Source organism: Camponotus floridanus, unplaced genomic scaffold (genome assembly GCF_003227725.1).
Source record: "Camponotus floridanus strain SB8 unplaced genomic scaffold, Cflo_v7.5 scaffold48, whole genome shotgun sequence".
NCBI classification, from domain to species: Eukaryota; Metazoa; Arthropoda; class Insecta; order Hymenoptera; family Formicidae; genus Camponotus; species Camponotus floridanus.
The window spans coordinates 296,463-322,103 of record NW_020229636.1 but is presented as its reverse complement, the minus strand read 5'-3'; the positions used below and the strand labels follow the sequence as shown (position 1 = coordinate 322,103).

At 31.1% G+C, this 25,641-nt stretch overlaps 1 protein-coding gene across 5 annotated transcripts in view; it reads right to left on the bottom strand.

Moving 5' to 3' along the window:
* LOC105255044 (hemicentin-2) overlaps nt 1-25,641 on the bottom strand; it is a 404,047-nt gene that overhangs the window by 267,923 nt on the left and 110,483 nt on the right. For all 5 annotated transcript variants that reach the window (XM_025412106.1, XM_025412105.1, XM_025412103.1 and 2 more), the window contains one exon: nt 2,286-2,327. In XM_025412106.1, the coding sequence (XP_025267891.1) occupies nt 2,286-2,327 (42 nt within the window). The remainder of the gene's footprint in view (nt 1-2,285; nt 2,328-25,641) is intronic.

Below are 25,641 nucleotides of genomic sequence, written 5' to 3'. Positions count from 1 at the left end.
GTGCTACATTACTTACATATACGTATAAGAGACGTCAAGTTTATTAATATTTATATTAATGCATCTACAATACCAATATCTATCGCAAATATATTGTAAACGCAGCTGCTTGAAACGGTATAATAATCTAAATTTATATTTATTTATATTTAACGGTATAATAATAATCTAAATTTATTATCTCTAAAGTAAAAGATTAATAAGTTTGGCATTTTTAAAGTAAATTGTAATTTTTTGCAATTTTCTTGCAATTAACTAAAAATACCTGGTGTAGTTCATATATAAATTTAGTGTATTTTTAGCAACGTATAAAATAAAAACATGTAGCAAAAGATGCCAATATTACGATCTCTATGATAAAATTCCAAAAATTCCACATTTTTATTTATTTTATTTTATTTATTTTTTTTATGTCAAAGCAGCTTTCGAATATGCAACTAATATACATATGTTAAAAGATTTAAGAACACCAAGTAATGTAATAAAATAATAATTAACAAAATTTTTTTCTTGAACATATTTTTTGAATATTTTTTTTAACATATTTAAGCTAAATACACTTTGAGCGATTATAATTGGAATTTGAAAAAAATTAATTTTGAAAATTTCAGTTAAGAAAAATTAATTTATCACATTAATAATATCATAATTCATAATTAATCTGTTTTCATAAATATGATAATTTATTAGAAAATATTTATTTAAAGTTCACACACACACACACACACACACACACACACACACACATGTAAACACACATATAAACTAGAATTTTCTTGTAAAGAAGAAATATTCTAACAAAAATATTGTGAAAAACATCAGAAAATGATGGATTTTTTATATCACATTTTATTCCACAATCAATAAAAAGAAAAATCGACAACTCGATTAATAACAATCCAAATTAGGATTGGATAGGGCATGTGTTTACACGGGTGCAGGCAAAAACTCAATTGTTTTTGTGAAAGAATAATGTCCCGAGCTCGAATAAAAACTGAAAAGCCAACGGAAATAATTCCGTGTGTCGCAGTCGTGTATTTTTTAGCGGCTGAACGCGACATGGCCGAAAGTCGGAAAAATTGGCGCGTTTTAGCAAGAGGGGAGAAGGATAGCTCGTTCCCCCAGCTGCGCGTTGCGAACGTGCGCGCGAAAAGCCGCGCTAACGCTTCAATTTTCTTCTATGAACCTCTGACCGACCGTAAAACGCGAGCGGCCGTTTGTACGCGGGGGACGTAATGTACCGATAAAGCACTCGCAGGGCTTGTCGCAAAATCTGTAACATTTTCTCGTCGGACGTGCCATTTCGTGCCGCGATCGCACAGTCGAACAGTTTTTAGAGCCGGGCTCATGCGGAATTACGGCGTACGTATAACGCCAAATACCGCAACCATACCGTAATCTCAGTGTGTGCAATTTGTACAACTGCCATCCGATTGCCAAATGCGCCGCGAATTCCGTCTCTGTGTCCGATCGAAAATACATGCATTATACCGCGATGGAGAGAAGAGAAGCGCGCTAAATTTAACTGTACCATATAATTGCGCTTTAATGTCTTTATTTTGGTACGATTTGCGTATATCAGTTAATGAAACGAGATGTACCATCCGTTTGTTCCCATGTCCACCTGGATCCGCAAAACGTTCCCGTTAATCGGGAGGCTTATGCTAATTACGCTAATGAACGCAGGAAATGTAGTACAAACGGTCAAGGGTATTAACACTCGCATTTGATTTGGATGCGAATAAAATTTTCAAATGTCTATAAAGCTAAATCGATTTCGGTATATCTGTATTCTTTATCGCACGCCGGGATTACATACGCTCGGTGTAACACGTTTCGGGCGCAATGTAAATCACGCGGTTGCGTGCTCGAAATCGATGGCACGGTAATCGTGTCGAATAATAAACATTATGATAATAATTGCGATAATATTATTTTATGTTAATACAGTGATAATAAATGTAATTAATATTGCAATATAAACATAATCCATATAACGCAATTAAATATAAGCATTCTTGGCATGTACCAACGAAATATAATATAATGTAATATTATATTATCTCATTATCCATTTTCAAAAATTCAGTTTTGACATTTTTTTCCAGTTTTTCGTTTAACAAAATTTAATTACGCTTGAAAATTACTGCATCGATAGTATGAAACGAGATAATTACTCAAAATAAACTTTATATTGCTAATTTTTTTCAGAGAAGAATGTGTGTGAATATCCCTCTTGCTTTTATTATAATAATTTTTTCTTTTAATGAAGAATCCTTACTCACCTCCTCTCGGAGAATCCGTAGGTCCAGGCCGTTGTCTTAAACCTGTAACAAGAAAAATAAAGAATTGTTTTAAGTCGATTATGCATTAAGCAGAAAAAAATATCATTCATTGCGCAATATATATTTTTTGACAAAAATGGTTAAAAAATTGTATATAATAGAATTTAGTACATTTTTTTTACTTTGGACATAATCAGTGATGTTGCCAATTGTGAAAATACAATTACGACTATTTATCTAATTTTCTACAAATATACACTTGCATTACGAAACAAGATTGAAAAAGGTTCAATGAAACATTCAGAAATAAATTTATTTACGACAAGGCAAAACATTTTAGTTGGCCAATAGTAAACATGGTATGTACTGTGGTTTTACTTTGTAAATGTTCGTCATTAATTCCGTACTCAGATAAAATCAAATATTTATTTTTTATGTTGCAATTCACGCGCGCGCATATGTAAAATACGGTAACATAAATAACTTGTTCTACTTTCGTACTCTTTATTTGAAATACATAAACCCATATTTTTGAATTGCTAAATTGATTGTTGAAACCTCAATGTTTTAGATGAAAATATTAATTTTGATATCAATTTACTATATACATTATTTTATACTTTTTGTTTTTCATTGGTATATTTATTAAGAGAAATTCTGTATAATGATTTTTGAAATAACTAAAATATGACATTTCATTGATCATAAGTAATAGTAATCGTAACATTATTTCATAATGTCAATCATGAAATGTCAGTGTATTTTTAATTAAAGTAAATGGAATAATTATATTTGTGTTTAAGATCGATGCATCGCAATCTCGATATTTTCTATCATTGTTGCTGGCTAAAACTACTAAACCAATTGGTCGGGGCCAACGCGAAGGTGCAATCTAAACTTTCGAATTCTACGAGTTGCAGCCCTTGATGCCTTCGTGTAATCCTTGCAGTAGCATTCTCACGGTCCTTTCCTAAATGCGTGCGCAACTAAATTAATTTACGAATTATTCGAAAATTACTATACAAAGATCAACAATTTACTGCTACATAAAATGTAAACTAGATAAGCGACTTATTATAAACGATATTTCATATTTAATAATTTTAGAAAGTTTCTACTAACAATAAGATCATATGGAGATATGACGAGAACCATATTTTCTGTTATTTCATAAAATGTATATTAATTGAAAAAATTCTTGAAAAAACTAAAACTATTTTACGCAATCTTCTCTCGTCGAAAATATCTAAAACTTAAATTGTATTAATTCTTATAAATAGAAACTTTTTCCATTTCTCTAACTTTGGAGCAAAGTGTGGCGATAACTTTTCTATCTATCCCTTCTCTTCAACATTGGTAACCTGACGAGTCATTCGTGAAAAACATTGCCCAAGGGAGCATCGATAAGTAGCAGGTTGATTTACAGATTTACACTTCCATATTCCTCAGAGATCAGTCGCATATATTCCTCCAAAATGCTTCATGCGAATTCTTTTTAAAGAGAGACAAAATTTTGCGCGCGTTTCGCTTCCTGCTCTTTACTTGAGTGCAAGAATGAAATGATACTTGCAATCCTATCAACACGTGTAAGTTTACATGTGTATTCTCTTTTATATCGTATACTTGGCTTTGAATTTTTTTAACTCTTTTGCCTGTTATAATGAACATGGCAAATTAAATTTTAGTTATCTGATATTGTTGCTCTAATCGAGAAACGAATTATTTAACAAAGAAACATTTCAATCTGAGAAATACCACACAATTTAAAATAGAGATGTAATATTTAAAAAAATTGGGCTTTCCAGTTTTACGCATTTAATCAAATTCTAATTTTAAAATTTAAATTATTAAAAATTTTAACAGTTTTAGTCATTTAATAGTTTTATTCATTTTAAGAGAAAAAGATCCTTTCGATTACAAAAACACGCATTTTTAATTATATTTAAAAAGGAAAAGGAAATTTTTAAAACATAATGCAATATGTAATATATATAGTCTCTTGTAAATTTGGCAATCAATTAAAATAATAATCATGCATTTAAGCTAATATGATACAAAATTTTCTAACAGAGAATGGACTTTTGTAGATGCAAATATCTACGCAATATATCCGCAATGAAACTGTTGAAACAAAGTTTGATAACGCGACTCAATTAATTTTAATTTAAACTGGATGTAGTCATGTAGTCCGCTTTAATATTCGTGCTGCGCATTCCGGCGATATAACCAGCGAAAGGAAACCTTCCAATGCTTTAGTGCACCTCAGTCACTTGGGATTAAATGTTTACACGCTTCTCTCTGGATAATTCATCCTAGATAATCACATGCAATGAAGGAAAGCAAAGATTGGTTTTGTTTCTGCGAAACACTATTTACACCGCCATTTTCCACTTGTTAAAAACAAGCGATATTTCTTATTTAATTTAATCAATTCGTATTATGTCTTGCATATTCTTTTGTATATTATAAATAATAAAAAAAGGAACTGCAGCGATTAAACATTTTTTAATTGAGATAGAAATTGCGATTTAAAAAAATGTGAAATTACGAGTTTATAAGATTGAGCTTTTTTGTTTTGTTTTTATTTTGGATAATTTCGATTTTACATATTTCGATTTTCACAGATAGTCATGAAAATCGAAATATGTAAATTAACCTGGGAGACACAACCGATTCACTTTATCTGCTTTTGAGCTCGACATTAACGGTACAGCCGGTTCGAATCACCGAATTATAAATCCGACATACGAGTATCGGGATAAAGACAAGGAATCCCTAACGCGAAAAGCGAAGGTAGTAAAAGCAAGCGGAAGGAGGAGAAACGGGAAAAACGAAACGAATGTATTTCAATCTCGCCGCTTTTCAACCGTGCCGCCAGAGTTTCGGGAAACTTTCGCTACTCGGCTCTAGTCCAGCTGACTGAGTTTTTCGAAGCTGGCTACGATAGTTCAGCGAGTATGCACGATGCTTCTGCTTCAAGCTTCTGCTTCCTGATCGATAAGCTTCTTTCGCTTCGAAACGGAGAACTTGAAAAAGGGCAATATTTGGCTTTAACGAAGCGACTTTTGAAACAAACGACACTGTCATCTTAAAGACAGCGGAAACTTTACACATTTCGCAGTCACTTTGCGAGAAATACAATCCTCATTGAATTGTAATTTTTCTAGTAAGATTGTTGTTTCAAGAAATAACGTTTCGAGTTGGGAAATAGATGATCTATTTTCTTAATATTAATTTAATTTATTTTTGATTAAAAATTAATTCGTTTTCTTAGAAAAGTTAATAATGGTGTCAAATCCGCTATAAATCGCTAAGCATCGACATACGTGTTATATTTGTATCTCATCGAAAATTTACGGAATGAAATAAGTTTATTTTCAGCATAGGATCTCATAAATATATTAACGGATTCTAAATTGAAACATTTGTTTACAATATCTCGTTATTACGAGATTATTAAATATTGAAATGCTGTATCCAATTATCAATAATCTTTAGCTGAAAAAAAGTTGAATGAACGTTGTATGAGGAGATATTAGAAAAAATACTGGGGAAGTGTATTACAATTATTTTGTAACACAATATTCGTATTAGAATTATTACTTGTATTTATAGTTAATGCAGTGCAACTAAGATTGTATCAATGAACGCATTATAACGAGATGTATAAATATCAAAGAAATAGGAAAAAAAGAATGTCATAACAATACATTACATGTAAAATAAGCGGATTGTGAGTAATGTGATAAATTTTATTTGTAGTGAAATAATATACGATTGCGAAAAATTTTTGCTTTTGCATAACAGTAACTGCCATCTTTTAAAAATATAACTTCACGATAAATAACTTCACAATTATAACTTTACAATTTAATAATAATTACTGGCAACAATTTATTATCATCAATAACAATAATTTGACGTATAGAGTTATGTCAATTATTATTCCCGCTACTACTTCGGCTGCGTTTCACTTAATAATTTCCTATAGGATTGCTTAGAACAAATCCTATTGGTGAATCATTTTGCTTCTTAGATTCACTCACAGCCAATGAGAGGACGTATAGGTGAAATAATATTATCTTTTCGCTTTTTATTTATAAAACAAATTATAAAACAAATAACGATAATTATATGCTTAAAACCTTCCTTGATTAATAAGAAATTGATGTGCAAAAGATATCGAACTACGTTATAGTTATTAAGAATACCCGTTACAGTCAATCCGAGCTCGGTGAAACGCATACTCCCTCCGTCTTTTTGCCAACCATAGGTTAGCAACAGTCGGGAGTAAAAAAAATGAAGAAAAGCATCTTCTTATAAAATTGTAAGAGCCACTGAATATGGTGTTCGATTCAACTTCTTATGTCATTTACTCTTTTTCTACCTACAGTACAGCGTGAAACAATCCGCGAAAGATATCGTTCTCCGATCATACTCGACTCTCTCTCCCCCGCATATCGCGCACCTGCTGGTACAATCGATTCTAAAACAATCGAGAGCCCGAAGTTTCGCTTCTGTAAATCCGAACCGGAAACGAAAGAACGTACCGGCGATGATGAATCGATCGCCGTTTCTGCGATTTACGACGTAGAGCTAGAACCGACCGATCGCTCGAGACTCCAACTCGTTCGAGAACGTACGTACGTACGTTCGAACGCTGATCGATCATCGCGAAGGTAACAACGGGGAGAAACGCGGCGGTTATATCCGTGGAAAAAGATCACGCGAGATCTGCGAAAAAACGGTGAAAAATGTCCTCATCGAGAGAAACGACGACTACGACGACGACGAAAACGTGGACGACAGCCGATGGCGGCCATCCATAGAGGTAAGCTCGCCTGCTACCGACATGTAGCACGTACATTCAAACGACAATATGTATCGTGCGTATGTATGAGTGAGGTTGTAAGTTCTACGGACGAGAGAAGTGAGGAAAGATAAGGGAAACGTGGGTAGACTCGCGTTGCTCGTAGCACCGATAAGAGATCGCATCCAACTTAAACCCCGCTTTTACACCCCCCGGTGGCAGCCACCCTCGCGGACGTTCGAAGGAGAGAGAAAGGAAGATCGGGGCGAATGATATTCTCAGGATGGTTCCTTAACGCCTCCGAAGCCGCAAAATATTTCACGTATATGTGCGACGATAGATACATGCCGTTTTCAAGTATGATGATCGTACTTTGCGAGCCCGATACCGAAAAGAGTCTCGCGTTTTGTTTTACGAGATGTTCGACAACGTTTCGTTCTTAACTGTATCGATTTATCGTTATTCGAGGAATAATTTATGAAACATCACTATATATACTACTGATTAAAAGTATTGCATCATTTATATAGAAATAGGGTTGTTACTTCAATGACCAAAAATATATATAAATAATTTAAATATAAACATAAATATTAATATGTAAATATATGAATTAATAATATTAATATACAAATACATTATCAAGTTACATTTTATTATCATTTTATTGCAAAATAATTGCAGTCTTTATAAAATATATTCTAATATAAATAAGCGATTTTAATATAGAAAACGTTTTTCATCTTATTTAATTATTAGGATAATATTGATTATTAATATTATAATATTAATATTATATTGTTACAAAAAATCCATGTTTCATAGACATTAAAAAAATAACGAGATGCATTACCTTTACGATATATTATGAATATATTTTTTGCACATCCATCTTTTGCCTCCTTAAATGAATACTATGCTAGTATCATACTAAAACGTAATTTTAGAACATGAAACGAACAATTTTCGCTCTGCACCACGTTAGGTTATATTTCAATACAATTACGAGTTAATTCGTTTTACGGCAAATTCGCTCGATAGCCCGGAATGTCCCGGGATCATTTGCGAATTCGTGAGAGAGAGACCTCAATTCCATTTTGATGTAATTCACAAAGCGAACGAATTCTCGCGTTCTATGCGCTGGAAAGTAATTTCCGTTTTCGAAAATCGTCATAAAAAAAGGGGGAAAGCACAAAGCGGAACCGCCAAATTAAACGGATAGTTTTCAAAATGTACGTGCGACACGTATTTCTCTGTCTATATATTTTCCTCTGAAATCTTCTCTGAGCACGCATATTTCTAGAATTATATCATGCAGGCATGAGAGACGGGAATGAAAGAATACGCATTTTATGTCGCACGTAAACTAGGAATGTTTTCCTTTCGTAAGTCGATGGAAGCACAATCCTATATAATGCTTGCGTTCTAATTATTATATATATGTACAATTTTCACTTATGTATTATACTGACGTATTACGAACAGTACCTTAATAAGCACGCATTTGTAGCTTTTGTACAAAAACGCGTGAAATGCGGGAGTCCTGCCTTTGACATCAACATGAAATAAAAAAAAAATATCATGGATTTACCGTTTCACTGGAGTGGAATATCCATTATATAAAAACTGAGCGAAGCTGTAAAACTGTAACTGTCAAAGGGAACACATGCGCACCAAAAGCGCACTTCAGAAAGAAATTAATATCTCATTCCAATAATGGAATATTCGTTATGTTTTAATATGCGCGCAATTTGAAGCGAAGAGCAACGAGAGAATATTGCTACAACAATATCTATGTTTTATAAGATAAATATTTAATTTACGAAAAGGAAATATATTATGCGCATCATTCACATATAACAATAACGAATCAGAAATTATTATAATTATTATAATTGTAACAGAATTATTTTCATAGAATAATTGTACTATTTCTAGCATTTTATATTGTAGCAGAGTATTTTTTTATTATTTGTAAAGCTACATCGAGAGAACATTAAAAAGTTAATTAAGACACATAGAGGTATGTGTGCAGTTATTTTCACACGCGCGCGCACAAATAGAAATCTAATAACTAGCAAATGTAAAAAACTTGATAAACACACTGCGCGTAAAATTGGCTCGTTCGGTACGATCGACATGCGAAATATCGACCTTTGAATGGCGCGTCGCGAAAATCGATGAAAGACAAATCGCGGGCGCCAAGCCGCGTAGAAAAATAACGAGTTCGTGTCACTGAGACTCACCAATTTCATGTACATACATACATATAGCTGCGCTCGCTCGTTTGCAGACGATACCGGAGCGCCAACTATATCATTGAAAATACGAAAATTCACCCGAAATTGCTGCGACATGTCTCATGCACATGCATACACGTACGCATCCACGATAGTGATTCTCCCAAATCGGCTTGGCGAACGAGGACGTTACGGCAAACGCGTGGCAGCTAATACACGAAATAGAACCAAATGAACGGTATAAAGAACAAATAGCAGGTAGGAAACGTAGAGCGAAAAGGAATATAAATGAAAATGGAGGAAGAGCGGCATGCGTTAATGCAGTCATTTTGACGAAATTACGAACCTATGAAATATAATATCCTGTAAAATAAAAGTATGTTAAATATTTTTGAATAGCTCGTGTATAAAAAATTTTCTACAGCTTTCGTGAGATATGAAAGAAGAATAAATTAAGGTAATAACATTTACCGCATCTGGTGATTTTAAATTAGACAAAAGTGGGATATAACTTTGTAATACAGTTTATATACATAATCATAAAATAAGAAAATTTATATAATAACATAATGATCTCTCTTAAAATTTTAAAATAAATTTTCAATAAAATTTTAAAATGAATTTTTAAAGGGAAGAGAGAAAACATTTTAAAGAATCTTAAAATAAATAGTGAAACAAACAGTCTTATGATGAAAGAAAATTCGTATTTGTAACGCTTGTATCATGATATTTGAATGTTTAAGATATCTAGCGCAGCGAAAATTTGTCGATGCAACAGCGAGGATACGTGTTTTTCAACCAATACTGGTAGTTTGCGCTTGTAAACTGCAGTGCAAGTATTATACAGCATATCATAAAGATTGTTATTTCTAACATATTTGTGTATCGATTGTTGGAAAATTGAACACTCAAAAAAAAACAAACCAAAATAAAATTATTTCAACGAATAATAAACATGGAAAAGCATAAAGTACATTTTGTAATATTTCAATTACTTAAATCATAATTATCATTGCAAAATACATAATAATATACATATATAATAAATATATATCTATGCTTATATATTTTTAAACATGTAACGTTTGAAAGAAAATTAAAGCATTTATTTATTAAATTTTTTTTATTTATTTATTAAATTATTTATTAAATAATAATTATGTAGCAATAAGTTCATAAAATAGTGAAACTATATGAATGAAATGTAGAACATATGTTTTCACTATTTCACAAAATATATATTCTATTTATTTTTCAAAGTATGATTGAGATGATTATCAAGAAAATAATTTTAAAATTTATTGTAATTTTCAACTTGTGAATATTGACTAATTCGACATAATTTATTAGAAACATGTATTAAAACGATTCATAAAAAGAAATTTTTCACTTGACTAACACATCGTAAAATCTTATTAATGTGAATTACTATTAAAAATAAAAACGGAAAAACATGCTCATATACATAAATATAGATTATCACTTGCAAATCGTGGAGGAAAAACGTTAATTATAAGTAAATAAACGTATTAGAAGGAGCCGCAGAGAAGGAGCGAACCCTAAATGCGTTTGCTAACAAGCTTCAGATGGGACAAAATGAATTTCACGAGGGATCTAATGAAGAAACTCACGAATGATGATTTCAAAAAGAGGGCAAACACGAGATGTTAACACGATTACGTTTAAAAAAGATAATGACATTTAGAAAAAAAAATTTTGTCGTTTGACTGTCGCATGTTTCTCTTTCGCAGGTATGCATTAGCTCATAATCGTAGCTTCCGAGATAATTAACACATTTATAACGGAAAATTCTCCTCTTCAAAGAGGAAAATGTATAACTTTAGAAGGATTTTTTTATTCCTCTCCTTTTTATTTTATAATTATAAAATTTTTTTTAAATGTAAAATAATTCAAAACGCACATAAACGCTTTCTAATCATATTTTAAAAAGACATTTCGTTTCGACACATGTATCTCTTTCCCATAAATCTCAGTTCATAAACATAACTTCCCCCTTTAAACAACTGTCTCCCTTTCACTTTATAACTAAAAAAAGTCTTTTTAATTAAGAAAAGACACAATTCAAGATGCATATAAGCGGCTTCTAAAAGGATCAAATAGTATGTAAAAAATTAGAAAAATTAGAAATATGTAAAAAATTACATTCATGGCTGGATTAACGTAATTATTTGTACAGTCTTGCGTAAAATGCGATTACGCGCTTATGAGCAATGATAAAAAATGAATTGCTGCTTTAAACGATGCACAGGCGCGAATAACGGCGTTAATAAATATGCTGGAACGTGAGGCTTCATAAACATTCCCCATGGAGAATTCCGAACGCGCCGCTGTAATCGTTGAAGTGAAACAATCTGTCGACGCACATGCGCGAGACACACACAGCAAGATTTTAGTTTTCCTGGAAAATAATCTCGTGGATGACACTACACGCGTTTTATCGCTCTGTTTCCATAATAAGATTATGTCACATTCCTGATTTATTCTATCCTCCGAGGTCGGTTGTTTTAAACCTGAAACCATATTATTATTATTACTGTTAGCACTTAGCGTCGAATAATCTTGAAAATACTGCATATTTCCCGACTGTTATTAAATGGTATTTCCTGAAGCCGCAGAGAAAAACAAAAATATCCATTAATGTGCGAGATATTTAAATAATTTAATATGCACGAATCTTGAAATATAATCCCTTCTTTCGCAGATGATTCTGTCACGATATATTACGCGTCACTTGTATTAAGTTTATTATGGCAAACGGAGAAAAGAGAGCTTCGCACATCAACGATTTCACGTTATGATGAAAACATCCTGATCGATATGCGGCGATTAGCGTCGTTGAATTGACACAAACTGACTGAAACCAAGCGAAGCAGTCACTTAGGAACGGTAGAAGGGTTTCACAGACGGCTTAAAGCAACGGATATGTCTCTCGGCAAAGTAGCGGAAGGGGAGGTCTTCCCAAGTCATTGGCAGGGAATTGGCTCGTTACGCAAGCGAACGGTGAAATTACGGTTGATATTAACAAAACCTCTCCAGGGGAAGGATGGAATGCTTACGCAACCATGTTCGTCATCTTGTGCGCGCTTCCTTAATCATTAACGGACGGGGGAGAAGAACGGGGATCGACTCTCCCCGATGGCGGATGTATTTACTGTACATGGGGAATGTCAAATCGAAACTTGCAACGGGATTACCCATGCTCCCTATCCACCGGCCCGAAAAGCCGAAAGCTGTGCTAAACGAGTAGAATATAAATGAACGTTAGAACCGCGAAGACGAACTAAATCGATAAGACGGGGCGACAATAAGGGTTGCACAAGAGACAAGACAATATTCGTGAAAAAATATTACGCTGATATTGACAATTTTCGAAAACTTAAATTGTGCCTTGATTTTGAGTGAATCTTTGTAGCAGAAATCTCGTCTTGTATTCTCTCTTGTTCCAATTTTATTAATAATTTTTAATAAATGTTGTTTAAAATAATATTTAAACGTAAATAATATTTACCTAATTTAAAATAATTATTATTTATGTTATTCATTTATTTCTCAAAATATATATGTATACTCGTTATTCTTAGGCAATTGCATCCTGATATCAGAATGCAAATGTGATTCACTTGCATACAATCAGAGATCTAATGTACTGTACGCAAAATTTTGCGTAGCTAAATAATTGTACACAATTTTATATTGTTTATATTATTTATTTTATTAATTTTTAATTTGTTAATATAAATATTTAATTATTAAATTTTTAAGTTCATAAATAATATAGTGATTTTTCTCACCTAATTTACAAATATGGATATTTTACCCTTTTTTAAAAACTAATAATTTTGACAATTTTAATCTTAATATTGTCTTAATAACTAATTAAAAATCTTGTCTTGATCTTGTCTTCAATTTCGAGATAAGATAAGACAATATTCGACAAGATACTAAAACAAGGCATTATATAAATTAAAAATTATTATAATTATTATATTATATCAAGACTAGTCTTGATATCTTATGTTGCAACTTTAGAGGGAACTGATATGGAACACTTTTTAATCTTATGAGCTTTTCTTCGCGCAAAAAAACATGCGCGATGGTTACGAGTGAAGATTCCGATATGCAGAATCTTCCATAAAACTGGATGGCTATGATCCAATGGGCTGTTTATTCGATGGAGGAAAAGTTTTTGAGGACGAAAGTGGGTGACTATGAGAGTCTTGCCGAACAGTTTTAGTTAAAGTGCCGTTCGTATGATTCGCCATAAGCCTTCATCGGCTAACGTAACATTACGGAATCTATTCCATTTTTATCACACTGTGATACCAAAATGTATACCATGCATTTTAAAACCAAACAGACGGCAAAACACAATCTTGCAAGTCTATAATGTAGAGGACTAAAATTAAAATTTTAATGAGATTTAAGTATCAAATATTATAAACACATTATTACGAAATATAAATTCTCAAATATTTGTAATATTACTATAGCGTATACATGCTTTAAAATAAATTGGCAAATTGGCTAACCATTAACGTGTTTGATGAGTAACCACAAGTCCTACTAAATTTATTATAATTAGCACGAAATATGATGTTCCTGCAGAATTACCAGCATATTTCATAACATATTTTGTTTTAGCTTATTATATATAATTATAAATATGATTATTAATATGTTATTAGTTTTAATATTATTATTATAGATTTGTGTTTATTTATTGCATATATTCTAAAATAAATTTTATCAAACTTTAAAAATTTGATATAAAACAAAATGAATTGAAAATATGAACAATATATGTATAATAAAAGCATGTATATAATTTTTACTGATTTTTTGAGAATTGATTTATATATTTCATTTTTCATTCGTATATTACTATCACATATATCGTCAAAAGATAAGAAAAAATACAATATTCATAATCTTATTTTTCATTCTTACATAAAAAAATAAGCAAAAAAATTAAAACAGGCTTTAGCATTAACTTTTAAATACATTAATGGCAGTAAAATAATATATGTAATCTAGCTTTATTTCAAATATTTAAAATATAAATGTAAAATATAAAATATTTATTGTATTACCGGCTAGTAATATTGACTTTTTAACGAAATTATGTCATGCGTGATTGATGTTATCGGGATCAGCAGGAAATACAACCCGTTATCCCTGTGTCGATGGCCCAATTTCTTTATGCGCGTGCGCAAGCATTTTCAATGGAACTCAAACTCGTTCGGTTCTTGCAAAATCGCAAAAATTGGGAGATTGATATAATCCGGAGTAACGATGCAAAAACGTTAAAAATCATTTCACTAATCGCATATCGACAATTGAAGCCTTCGCTCGGCACTTTTCCGCACACCATGCTTTAAATCCATGGCAAACGCAACACTGTCGCTGCGTGATTTACGAAAGTTTTCGTCCGTGCAAAATTGTCCGTGTTAAAACCTCTTGTGGAAGGGTTTCAATGTGGCAAGATCTAAAATAAGAATTTCTTTCCTGAGAGCCTCAGGACGGATAGTGTCGCAATATCGAGAAGACGGAGAACCATGTGTGAAATCAAAGTACCGAAGTCAGGAAATCTTGGAAAATTGCGACAAACTAAAGCTACGCATGTTGCGTTTCGATATTTGTTTAACTCGTTGATGAATTTATTTTAATTAATAATCGGTGATACAAGTGACACTCGTCTAATTAATATTTAATAATTATTAATAGGATAAAACGGTGTAATTTGTTCAAATCAATGTAAAATACACTTATAATGAACAAATCTTATTATCAAATATTTGAAATTTACACAGAAATTTATTAATATTATAATTCTACTAGATTTTGTGATCAATTGAACTATTTTAATTATAAGATCAACTTTTTGAAAATATTCAGAAAAACGTTTTCCCTCGAACTTTTGATGCAGAACGCTTTAGATAATTATAGTCAACAAAAATAATTATTGTTTAATTATAAAATTTGAGAAAGAGATATAAAAATTCATATTTTATCTCAACAAAAATATTGTATAATAAGGATATTATATATAAGGATCTCTTTTTATTTCTTTCCTCCCCCAAAAAAAACAAAAAAAAAACGTTGTTATCCAAACTAATTAATATATGAATTTATTGTAGATATAATTAAAATTCCAAGTAAATTATTTTGTTTTTTAAAAATTTGAGAAGTTCTTAAACAGTGCATTTTTACAATTAAAATAGGAAATATTTTACCGTTTTTTCTAGAATATATACGTACAAGTTATGGCAGAAGAGACCATCTTAATTCTTAATGAAAGTCTGGATTGTTGGAAAGAACTCGGCACATTTTATATGAAAAAAGTGGCTTCAGTCAAATGGACTGAAATTGAAATATGTTGTAGTTTAGGTGGTGCTGATCAAAAGTTTCCTGAGGCTAAACGTCCAAAAAACCAAAGGAATAAAAGATACAATGATTTGAAATGATAGACACGCATGATAAAGAGTTTAGAATCATCAAATATTGCAAAAGTGACACACATTATATATAAATATTTTTTTTGGAATTATAGAGATTGCATCGCAATTTCTTAAGAGTTAATGAGCAATCGATGTTTGCTGTTATCAATTGCTAATTTCTAATTTTTGTTTCAAAAAATAAATATTTAGAAAACCATTATGTATTATAAATAGTTACATATATTATATTATAGGCTTTGTGTTGCAAACTTTTCATGTAAAATTTATTACAAAGCACCGAATAAATAAAAACAAGCTTTTTATAAAAAGCTCTAAATTTAAAAAAAATGCTGAATTTGAAAGACTTGCGATATATACACTATTTATTGTAGAATAAAACGATGTAATGTGGCTTGACAGAGAAAATGTCCTACTCATTATTTAGAAATAATAAACTTATTAATAAGTATTGTTGAAATGAAAGTTGATATATGTATAGTAATACACAATCAACTGGGAAATCGTACAAAACTGTTCTGCGATCTTAAAAATACTACAAAAAAATCATTTTTAAGAGAAAAGAAATGATAAAATTATTGATAAGTATTTCTAATCATTTTTTATTCTATAAAAATAATTGCACAGAGATTATATCAAAATATAAGAAGATAACAATTAATTTTAAGTCCATAAAGGGAGTTCTTCCTATTTACTCTACATCGCCGGTCAGTTAATTTACATCTCTCATAATCGAGATGCCATGACAATCATCATTTTCGACGGACGAACGAACACAACAGTGCTGTATCGTTATCTAAATCTAAGCTGACAACCATCAACGCGGCAAAAGCTGCAAGCACGGAACAGTACCTTCCACTAAAGGTCTCCCAGTGTTAATTAATGATTCGAATCTCATTTATCATTACGGCTATGTCGTGTTCTCAGACCTTCCATTCGCCTTCGAGCACGACCTTTCACTGTAGATACAACCATACCTTACTTCCTCTTCTCTTTGTCGCTCTAGTTTGTATACAAGGTGTGCTTAGATGTATTAATTAGATATTTTTAATTAAAATGATTACAACTAAAATAAACCACAAAGAAGTTCTGTAGATATTTACAAAGTTATTTAGAATTCTACAAAGACTTTTTTTATTTGTTTTTTATTGTTTTTCTAAATTTTAATTTGAGGAAAGAGAGGGAGATTCCACCTTTATATGAAATTCAACTTAAATTGTCAAAACACATCTAGCATCAAACGTCAAATAATCATGACAATGATTGACATCGACTAAATTTTCACATCGCTGAACAAACGTCAAACTTTAAACTCACCCGAAAATTAAACGCTTGAGACGATGTTTCATAAGTTTAGTACACCCAATATATAGAGTATACACGAGGTTACCTCTTAGCTCCACTTTTCCGGCCACCCTCTGCTACGTACCCTCTTCCCTACCGCGGCGCCCCAGTCGCCTTTCTCTAATTAAATAACTTCAAGACACTATCCGTTACTTCATCTATCTACTCGACCGTTCGTTCGTCTGCAGTTCTTCTTTTCAGGCCCGAACACGAGATGCCCATTAAAGCGAATGCGCGAAATTCGATATCTCTGATATCTCTGCTTGGCCAACCTTCGAATCGCTATACTCTATTTGTCCTTGTTGCGCGAATTTAATCGCGATTGCTCTCCCGAAAGTTTGCCCAATGAGATGCGACATCAACACACGACATTAAAACAAAAAAGATGAAATTTTAAGTATATTGAAGCTCGTCGAAAACTCAAAACAAATTAAGACAAAGTGAAAGGCATTTACGAGCAATCACAAGTTATTGAGCTTTTGAGCTATTGAGCTTTTATTGTTATTTGACTGTTAATGACCAACCGATGACATATATATTGAAAATTTTTTAAATTGTTAAATTGTAGAATGTGCTGAAGAGGGTTCAAAGAAAGAACCGAAACGTCCACTTAAATATGTATTAAATTTTACTTTCTCACACTCAATAACTTGTGATTGCTCGTAAATGCCTTTCACCTTGTCTTAATTTGTTCAAAAAAGATGAAAAATAATCAAACACTGTCTTTAAAAAACCTTGAATTAGAGAGAAATAATTGGAATTAATTTAATTATGTTTTTTTAGATTAGATTGTTGTCACGATTGACGGATTAATTCAGTGTAATTTTACTTTTTTTCAAAGTTTTAAATTTTTAAAGATTCAAGTGGTTTTATTACACTATACCGAGTATATAGAAAGAATAATTACTGACAACAATTTATTATCATCAATAACAATAATTTCACATATAGGGTTGTCAATTATTATTCCCGCCACTATTTCGGTTGCGTTCCACTTAATGATAATTCCGTATACGGTTGCTTATAACGAATCTTATTGATGAATCATTTTCCTCCTTAGATTCATTCGCAGCCAATGAGAGGATGTATAGACGAAATAATATTATTTTTCCGCTTTTTATTAATAAAACAAATAATTATATGCTTAAAACCTTCCTTGATTAATAAGAAATTGATATGCAAAAGGTGATACATTATAGTTATCAAGAATACCCGTTACAATCAATCCGAGTTCGGTGAAACGCATACTCCCTCCGTCTTTTTGTCAACTGTAGGTTGGCAGCAGTCGGGAGTAAAAATTGAATTTTCTCCGATTTTAAGAATCACTATGTACATAAAAGTGATAATTGATTTATCAAGTATAATATCGAATATACTGATAAACATGAAAATTATATCTACTTCTTTAAATAGTAATGCTAAAAAGTTAAATATTATATCTCGAAACCTATAGCGTTAATAAAAAAGTATTGTAATGTCATATTTTTTTTTTCATCGCATTTTTAATAAAAATTCATTAATTTTATAAAAAAAACGAGAAAATGTTTTTATTTTTTTATTATTTATTTCTCATTTACTTATAAATTGACAAAATTTGTATAAAAGCATGATGTATCTCGTTCGTTTTAATGCTCAAACGCGTATAAATCAAACGTACTTGCAATGCTGGTCTCGATGCTGAGACGCACAGTGGTCGTCGTTTTAGAAACTGGACCGGTTGCGCGGTCGAAAATCACGAAGAAACGTGACGAACGGACGGAAGAAGGAAACCGAGAAATAATCGAGAGGACGAAGGAAAGACCATTGGATATATCCGACGAGACCTGTCTTGTGCGTTCATCTATTATTCAAGTCGCGTAGCTTACGAGTGCGCCACGCATGCAAGATCTCATTAATTCGCTTTATGTGTTTGTCCAGTGATGGTGTCCAACTTATCAAAGACTTTGAACCTACAGACATGCTGTAACATCCTAGCGCACATAACTGAATATCGAGTGACTTTTACTATCAAATTATTTGTAAAAAATGCAGGATAATTCACACTCTGTGTGATTAAGAAAACATTGCTGATTAATAAAAATAAAATAAGAGATAAAGTAGAAATTGCAATAAATAAATAAATATCTTAATTTAAATTTTAATTCAGTTATTATTCAATAATTTAAATATCTTCAATTATTAAATAATTTAAGTTTGTCATTATTAAATAATTTAAGTTCGTCGTACAAAGTTCTATGTTTTTATTAGCAAAATAAAAATAAAAAAGAAATAAAGTTTCTTTCAAGAAACTGACTTTACTAAATAATTCCTTGCTTTGGAAGGAAATTTTTTCCCCGCACGAAAATGCTAGTCATACATATTTTTTTACGGCGCTTGCGTTGCAGAAAATATATGGAAACTCGATTGGGAAACGCAAGCTGATATGCGGGCGGTGAGAAATGACGCTATCTATCTCGAATCAATGATCAGCAATGCGATATGCCGAACACTGGACATCGAGTTGCGTAACCACAATCGAAACTTCGCATCGATGCGGAGGACCGCGAATTTCATGAATCTCCGCACGATCAGCATTCGAAACAAAGCTATCGTGATTTGGGCGCAATCGCGGGTAGAGTTTTCAAAATAAAAAATATTACAGGTACGCATATGCATTTCTATATAACCGCATTGTTGAATGATCAAAGGACGGTAATTTGTAATAATAATTTCCCCTGTAATGGGCATTTCTCTTAAAATTCTTCAGATAATTCAGCAAAATAAGTGATAATATACTGATAAAAATATAAAAAGTATCTCCACTTCTGAAGAGTAATTAATTCTTATTCATTTTTATATAAAAAAAGGAATATATATAACATGCAAAATTTTTAGTTTAGTTCTCATTTTCATAACTTTTAGGATTTAGAAAAGTATTTAATTTTTGTGAAGAAAATTTGGGGGAGTCTAAAGAATTTAGATTGACATTACACTAAAGTGACTTCTTCATCTCAGAAACATGGAATTACCTTCTTACAAAGTCAACACAAAGCAAAATGAAAAAATAAAAAATAATGTTATTCTTGTACAAAATAAGAAAAATGTTATTCTTGTACATCAATGCAACAATCGAGCTGCGACACGTAAATTAAAGTATATAACTTAACGAGAAATTTAAAATCAGGAGCAAAAATATTAAAGAATGTACAAATTAATATTTCATAATTTCCTTCAACGCAGTATATTAATAAAACGACGCTTATCACTAAAACTATCATTTTTATCATGCTTTTCCATCGTCCTAATTAACGCGCTGTCGTGCATGTCTTGGCTCACTTGATCGCGAGAAGTAGATCACATAGATTAAGCCTTCAGCGGATAGCATGTAAACGTCAGTACGTTGGTAATTAACAAGGTTTTAAAGGGGCACACCAACGATAAATATTACATCGCGTAAAAATTATGGCGAAAGGTCTTGAAATTTTTCATCACTCTAGTCAGCCGGAAAAATCAAGATTAACAATATATAATAATAAAAAATAATATTACAATATTTTTATAATGATCAGATTAATGTCTATAATCTCCTAAATGAGAGGATTAATTATACCAGCAACAAAAATCTTTTTAAAGAGGGAAAATAAAGGTTGTTTTATTGTTGTGTCATGATCAGCTTGTATTTGTAATTTTGATGAATCAATCAAACAAATAAAATGTTATATTATCAAAATTAAATTATTGTTGATCGACAAGTTAAAAGAGTATATGTGGAAACGTTTGAAATCAAATGAAAATGGTTCCTTCTACATGAAACACAACAGTGTACACTATATGTGATTTATTCCTCTGCAATGTGATTGGATTGTTGATCCTGACGGATGAGAAGCATCTGTCATTCCACTCGACTGAGGCTGGCAGCGATACCTCTTTGCTGTACAAGTAACTGCGAGAGAATCTATGAATCTCAATCACAACATAATCAAGAACCAGTCCATACAGAAAAGAGAAAATAGATTGACGTACGATAATATTGTGCGTTGTCTTTGTAAACGAGGTAGATTGCTGCGAAATGTAACTTTCTTGATAAAAACCCGAGAGAACCATTTATACAAGTACTAGAATTAAAGTTTTCCTGGGAACCTGAAATTACCACATCAGTAAGTATACATTGCATTTATAATTATCAAAAGTTAGATTTATATAGAACTAACAAACAAGTAACTCGTGCAGTAAGTTGCAGAGAAAGATAAGCAAGTAAGTTGTTCCTTTCCCTAGTGGTATCGTATGTTCACAGCAGTATATTTAACGTTTTACAAGATATCTCATGTATTGTAAGATATTACAATGAGTTTCAAGAAAAAGTAAATTATTATTATAGCATAATAATTTTGAAAAAAGAAGGGAGTAAAACGATACACCTTGGCAGGAGAAATGCTCTACTTATTTAGAAATAACGAGTTTACCAAAAGTATTTTTAAAACAAAAGTCGACATATGGCAGTACATAAACTAGAAACCATAAAATTATGTTGAATGCTATTTTTCACGCACATACACACATACAGACATACTTAAAAAATTACAAAATATAAAATTTTAAAGGAAAAGATTGTAAAATATTTGTTAGTAAATATTTTTAATCCTTTCTCATTTCATAAAACTAAGTGTCGCTATATTTTTATATATATTCTCATTATATTTCGGAAAGTATTTATACAATTGTACAAATATATTCTCCTATTTAATATGAGATTAAAAATGCAAAATGCCCTACATAGAGATAATCTGTTTTAGCTCTATTATAACATCTTTTTATCATTTTTTTTTGGTAGGCGATGACCAAAACGTATAAAAGAAAAATTACAAAAGCGAAATAATAACATTACTGCACATGGTGAAGGACAAAGTACTACAAATAGGTATTTCCTTTTTTTATAAGAAATAAAAAAAGATGGAAATCTTTATATTCACAATCAGTATTTTTATTGAGTTAAAATATGAATTTTTATTTCTTTTGAATTTTACAATAAAAAAAATGACTTTTCTTGATTATTATTAATTATATGAAGCGTTTTACACCAAAATTCAAGGGAAAATGTTTTTTTTCGAAAAGTTAATCTCATAATTAACATACTTTACTTTGATCAAACTCTGATACAATTATTAATTATAATATTAATAAATCTTTGTAAACTTCAACTATCAATCAGATTTATTTATAAATATATTTTATATCGATTTAAGCAAATATGGAACGCTTTCCACTTTACTTTGTATAATCATTTTTAATACATTTTACGTAACTCAATATTTTAATCGCTTACGATAAAAAGAGAGACAAATCGTTAAGAATTACGATCGCTTTTGCACGCGATATCTTTATAATTACATGTCACAATGAATATATATTGTTAATATTGACGATGTTAACATAATAAAGCGATATTTTATCTCGCAAAATTCTTTCGAACTAATTAAGTAATCTACAAAGTTATTTATGTATGACGTGCGAGTGTCTATTTCGAGCGTGAAACGCAAGTGTCCGTTACGGATTACAATGACAGACGGCGCGAATTCCCACGTCAAATTTTGCGAACGCAGGCTCTTTTTTCATTTCCGTAGAATAAATTACCGCGTTTCTATGTAACGAGCTATCCTCGTGAGATTGTGTCCGAGTACATATGTACATGTACGCAAATGCGTATGGCTTGGGTAGGTATTTTATACCGTACACACACCTGCGACCTCGTGTGTGCACATGCACCCTGCGGCGAACGAGCAGGCAGGTATCGTGGCCTGACAGTTTTCGCTGTATTTGGCCTTTGATAAATTCCCACCGGTTCGTGTGATCCAAATTCTGTCAGTGCACCGAAAATGCGGACGTCCATGCTCTCCGAAATTGCAAACAGAATTTCAAAGGTAATCTTGGATCTCTAATGATGAATAGTTTGTGTCTTCCGTATTTTCCTATACTATATCGATGAACCGATTCTACTGCCAATTCATGATATTTAATATTTGTTAAATCAACAATAAAAACTTTAATGATTGATATTAATTACAATTTATTTATATTAAAGATTATACGATATAGAAAAATCGATGTAATCTTGGAAATTGACCAAAATTTTTATAAACATGCTCTAAATAAAAGCTAGATTAAATTATAAACTATTTAGATAATGTACAGATTTATACTTTAATACTGTCTCCCTATATATTCTATCCTTATCTAAGATTAAGTCTGTTAATCTCGTTATAAAATATGTATGCTTGGCGTACAAGAGCGAACAGCGAATGTAAGTGACATTAAATCACTTCATTACATTTTAAGTTAACACTTTTACTGGGTTGTTCTGATACATGTAAAATATTAATATGATGTCAAAAGAGATTCAGAAAGAGAATAATATATAATATAACATATATTTAATATAAAAAAATCTTAACGTAATTAATCACAACACAAAAAAATACATTAATATATAACAATATCTTTAAAATCCGCCGACTAGTTGTTGCTTTGAAATAAAAATAAGGCCGAAGGAAATGCGAAAAGGAATACGTAGGTCTTTCATCTTTGTGCAATTAAACATTTAATTCTAAGTACATCTTGCAATTAACTGTTTAATGCACAAGAAAATTTTAAATATATTTTAAATATATACTTTAAATATATATTTTAAAAATTTATTTTAAATGTATACTTTAAATATATATTTTAAAAATATATTTTAAATATATATTTTATATATTTTTATATATTTTAATATAGAGAGAAAAATAATCGTTCTCTAAAGTATTATTTTATTTCTTTCTTCCGACACATTATAGTTACAATTTTATACACGTTAATATTTGATTGTTAGGAAAAGGAAGGAGAAAAAAGGAGAGCACATTCACAACAGAAAAATATTCTTTTATATTTTTTTTCATCTATATAACAAATGATTAAATTTTATATAATTATATGTGAATTTATGTATGTTTTTATTATTTATATATTTATAATGATATTTAAAAGAGTTTGATTAAACTTTTGCCGTTTGTATTTAGACGTTATATATTATTTTGGAATTTATTGCTGAACTTGACACGAAATAAAAAGATGAAATAAAAATTACTAAAGACAGAAATTCCCGTAGAATCTTTTATTCCTTCGCCATCAGTTAATTTATTTCGTACAGCCGCAAACGCCCAGAAGTCGACGGCGTGTCGCAGTAGGCAGACCATGTACATACTTAAAACTTTAAATATGTTGACTCTAACTTCGCACTACGTCACCGTGCCAACGCCCCAAGGTACAAACTGCAATCCGCAAGCAAACAAGGTACGATACGTGAGCATAGGAAAGGATTATCTCGTTACGCGTGCGCGAATTGCGTAACGCAGCTGATCGCCATCGGCTTTACGCTCTTGTAACCAGAATTGATCGGCACGAAGGTCGGGTGATCGTCTATTGATAGATTCGATCCGATAAATTAAAATGCAGCTTTCGTAATATGCAACTTGCAGGATTACGCGGTGCAACTTGCAAGGCACTTTTATTCGTTGCCTATTAAAAACATTTCCTTGAGAAGAACTAATTAAAGAAGTCGAGCCGCAAGATTAGAGTTTTTGTTGATAACTTTCGCGTAAACAGCTGACGAATGGTCTTACGATATCGCATTTATCAGCGACCAAAAAATTAAAATATTATATAATGCAATTTCTTAAAGCCAACTATAGGATTTTTTATGTCTTGACATTAAATTAGAAAAAGACAGAATCTTTAAGTAAAATATTTACTGTCAAAATACATAAAGTCATTGAAAGCAATTGTAATTTTAAATTAATTCTATATATTGTTTATAACTTAAAAATTAATCATAATTATCAGGATATAATTATACGATTATTAATATCCGCACTTCAACATAATCGATCGAATGGCTTAAGATGTTTTTATTACACTGGAGAAAAGCATCAATCCCACGTAATCCCTTGTTATGGCACTAACTTGCCTGGCGGAAGATACTTGTCTCGAAAAAAAGTCACCATTCAGCTTTCTCATTAAGTTATGCCTGTGCAGAAAGTACGCCCTTTCACTAGCTGTCACTGTGTCGGCCTTAAATAGAGAATATAAAACACTCTTCCTTCACCCACATAATCGAAAAACTCCATCAATGGGCAACTTTTAATGTACAAAGAACCCTGTATTTCATGACGAGTCACTATATAATCAAAGATCACATCTACTCTCTTCTCTCTGATTGAAAAGATAAGGAAGCGAAAATGCAAATAAAACCAAATTAAACTCCGCTGAATAACTGGTAGTGTTCAATCTCCACAAAAAATAGAAGGTACGAAACCTTAAATGATTTTACTCCTTTTCACATAGCTCAAATTGGAATTATATTTTAAAAATTAATTGAACAAAATTAATTATTAACTCTATAAGTATCAATTTAGATATTGTTATATATAACATTATTATACATATTAAAGAGAGTTAAAAGAAAGATTAAT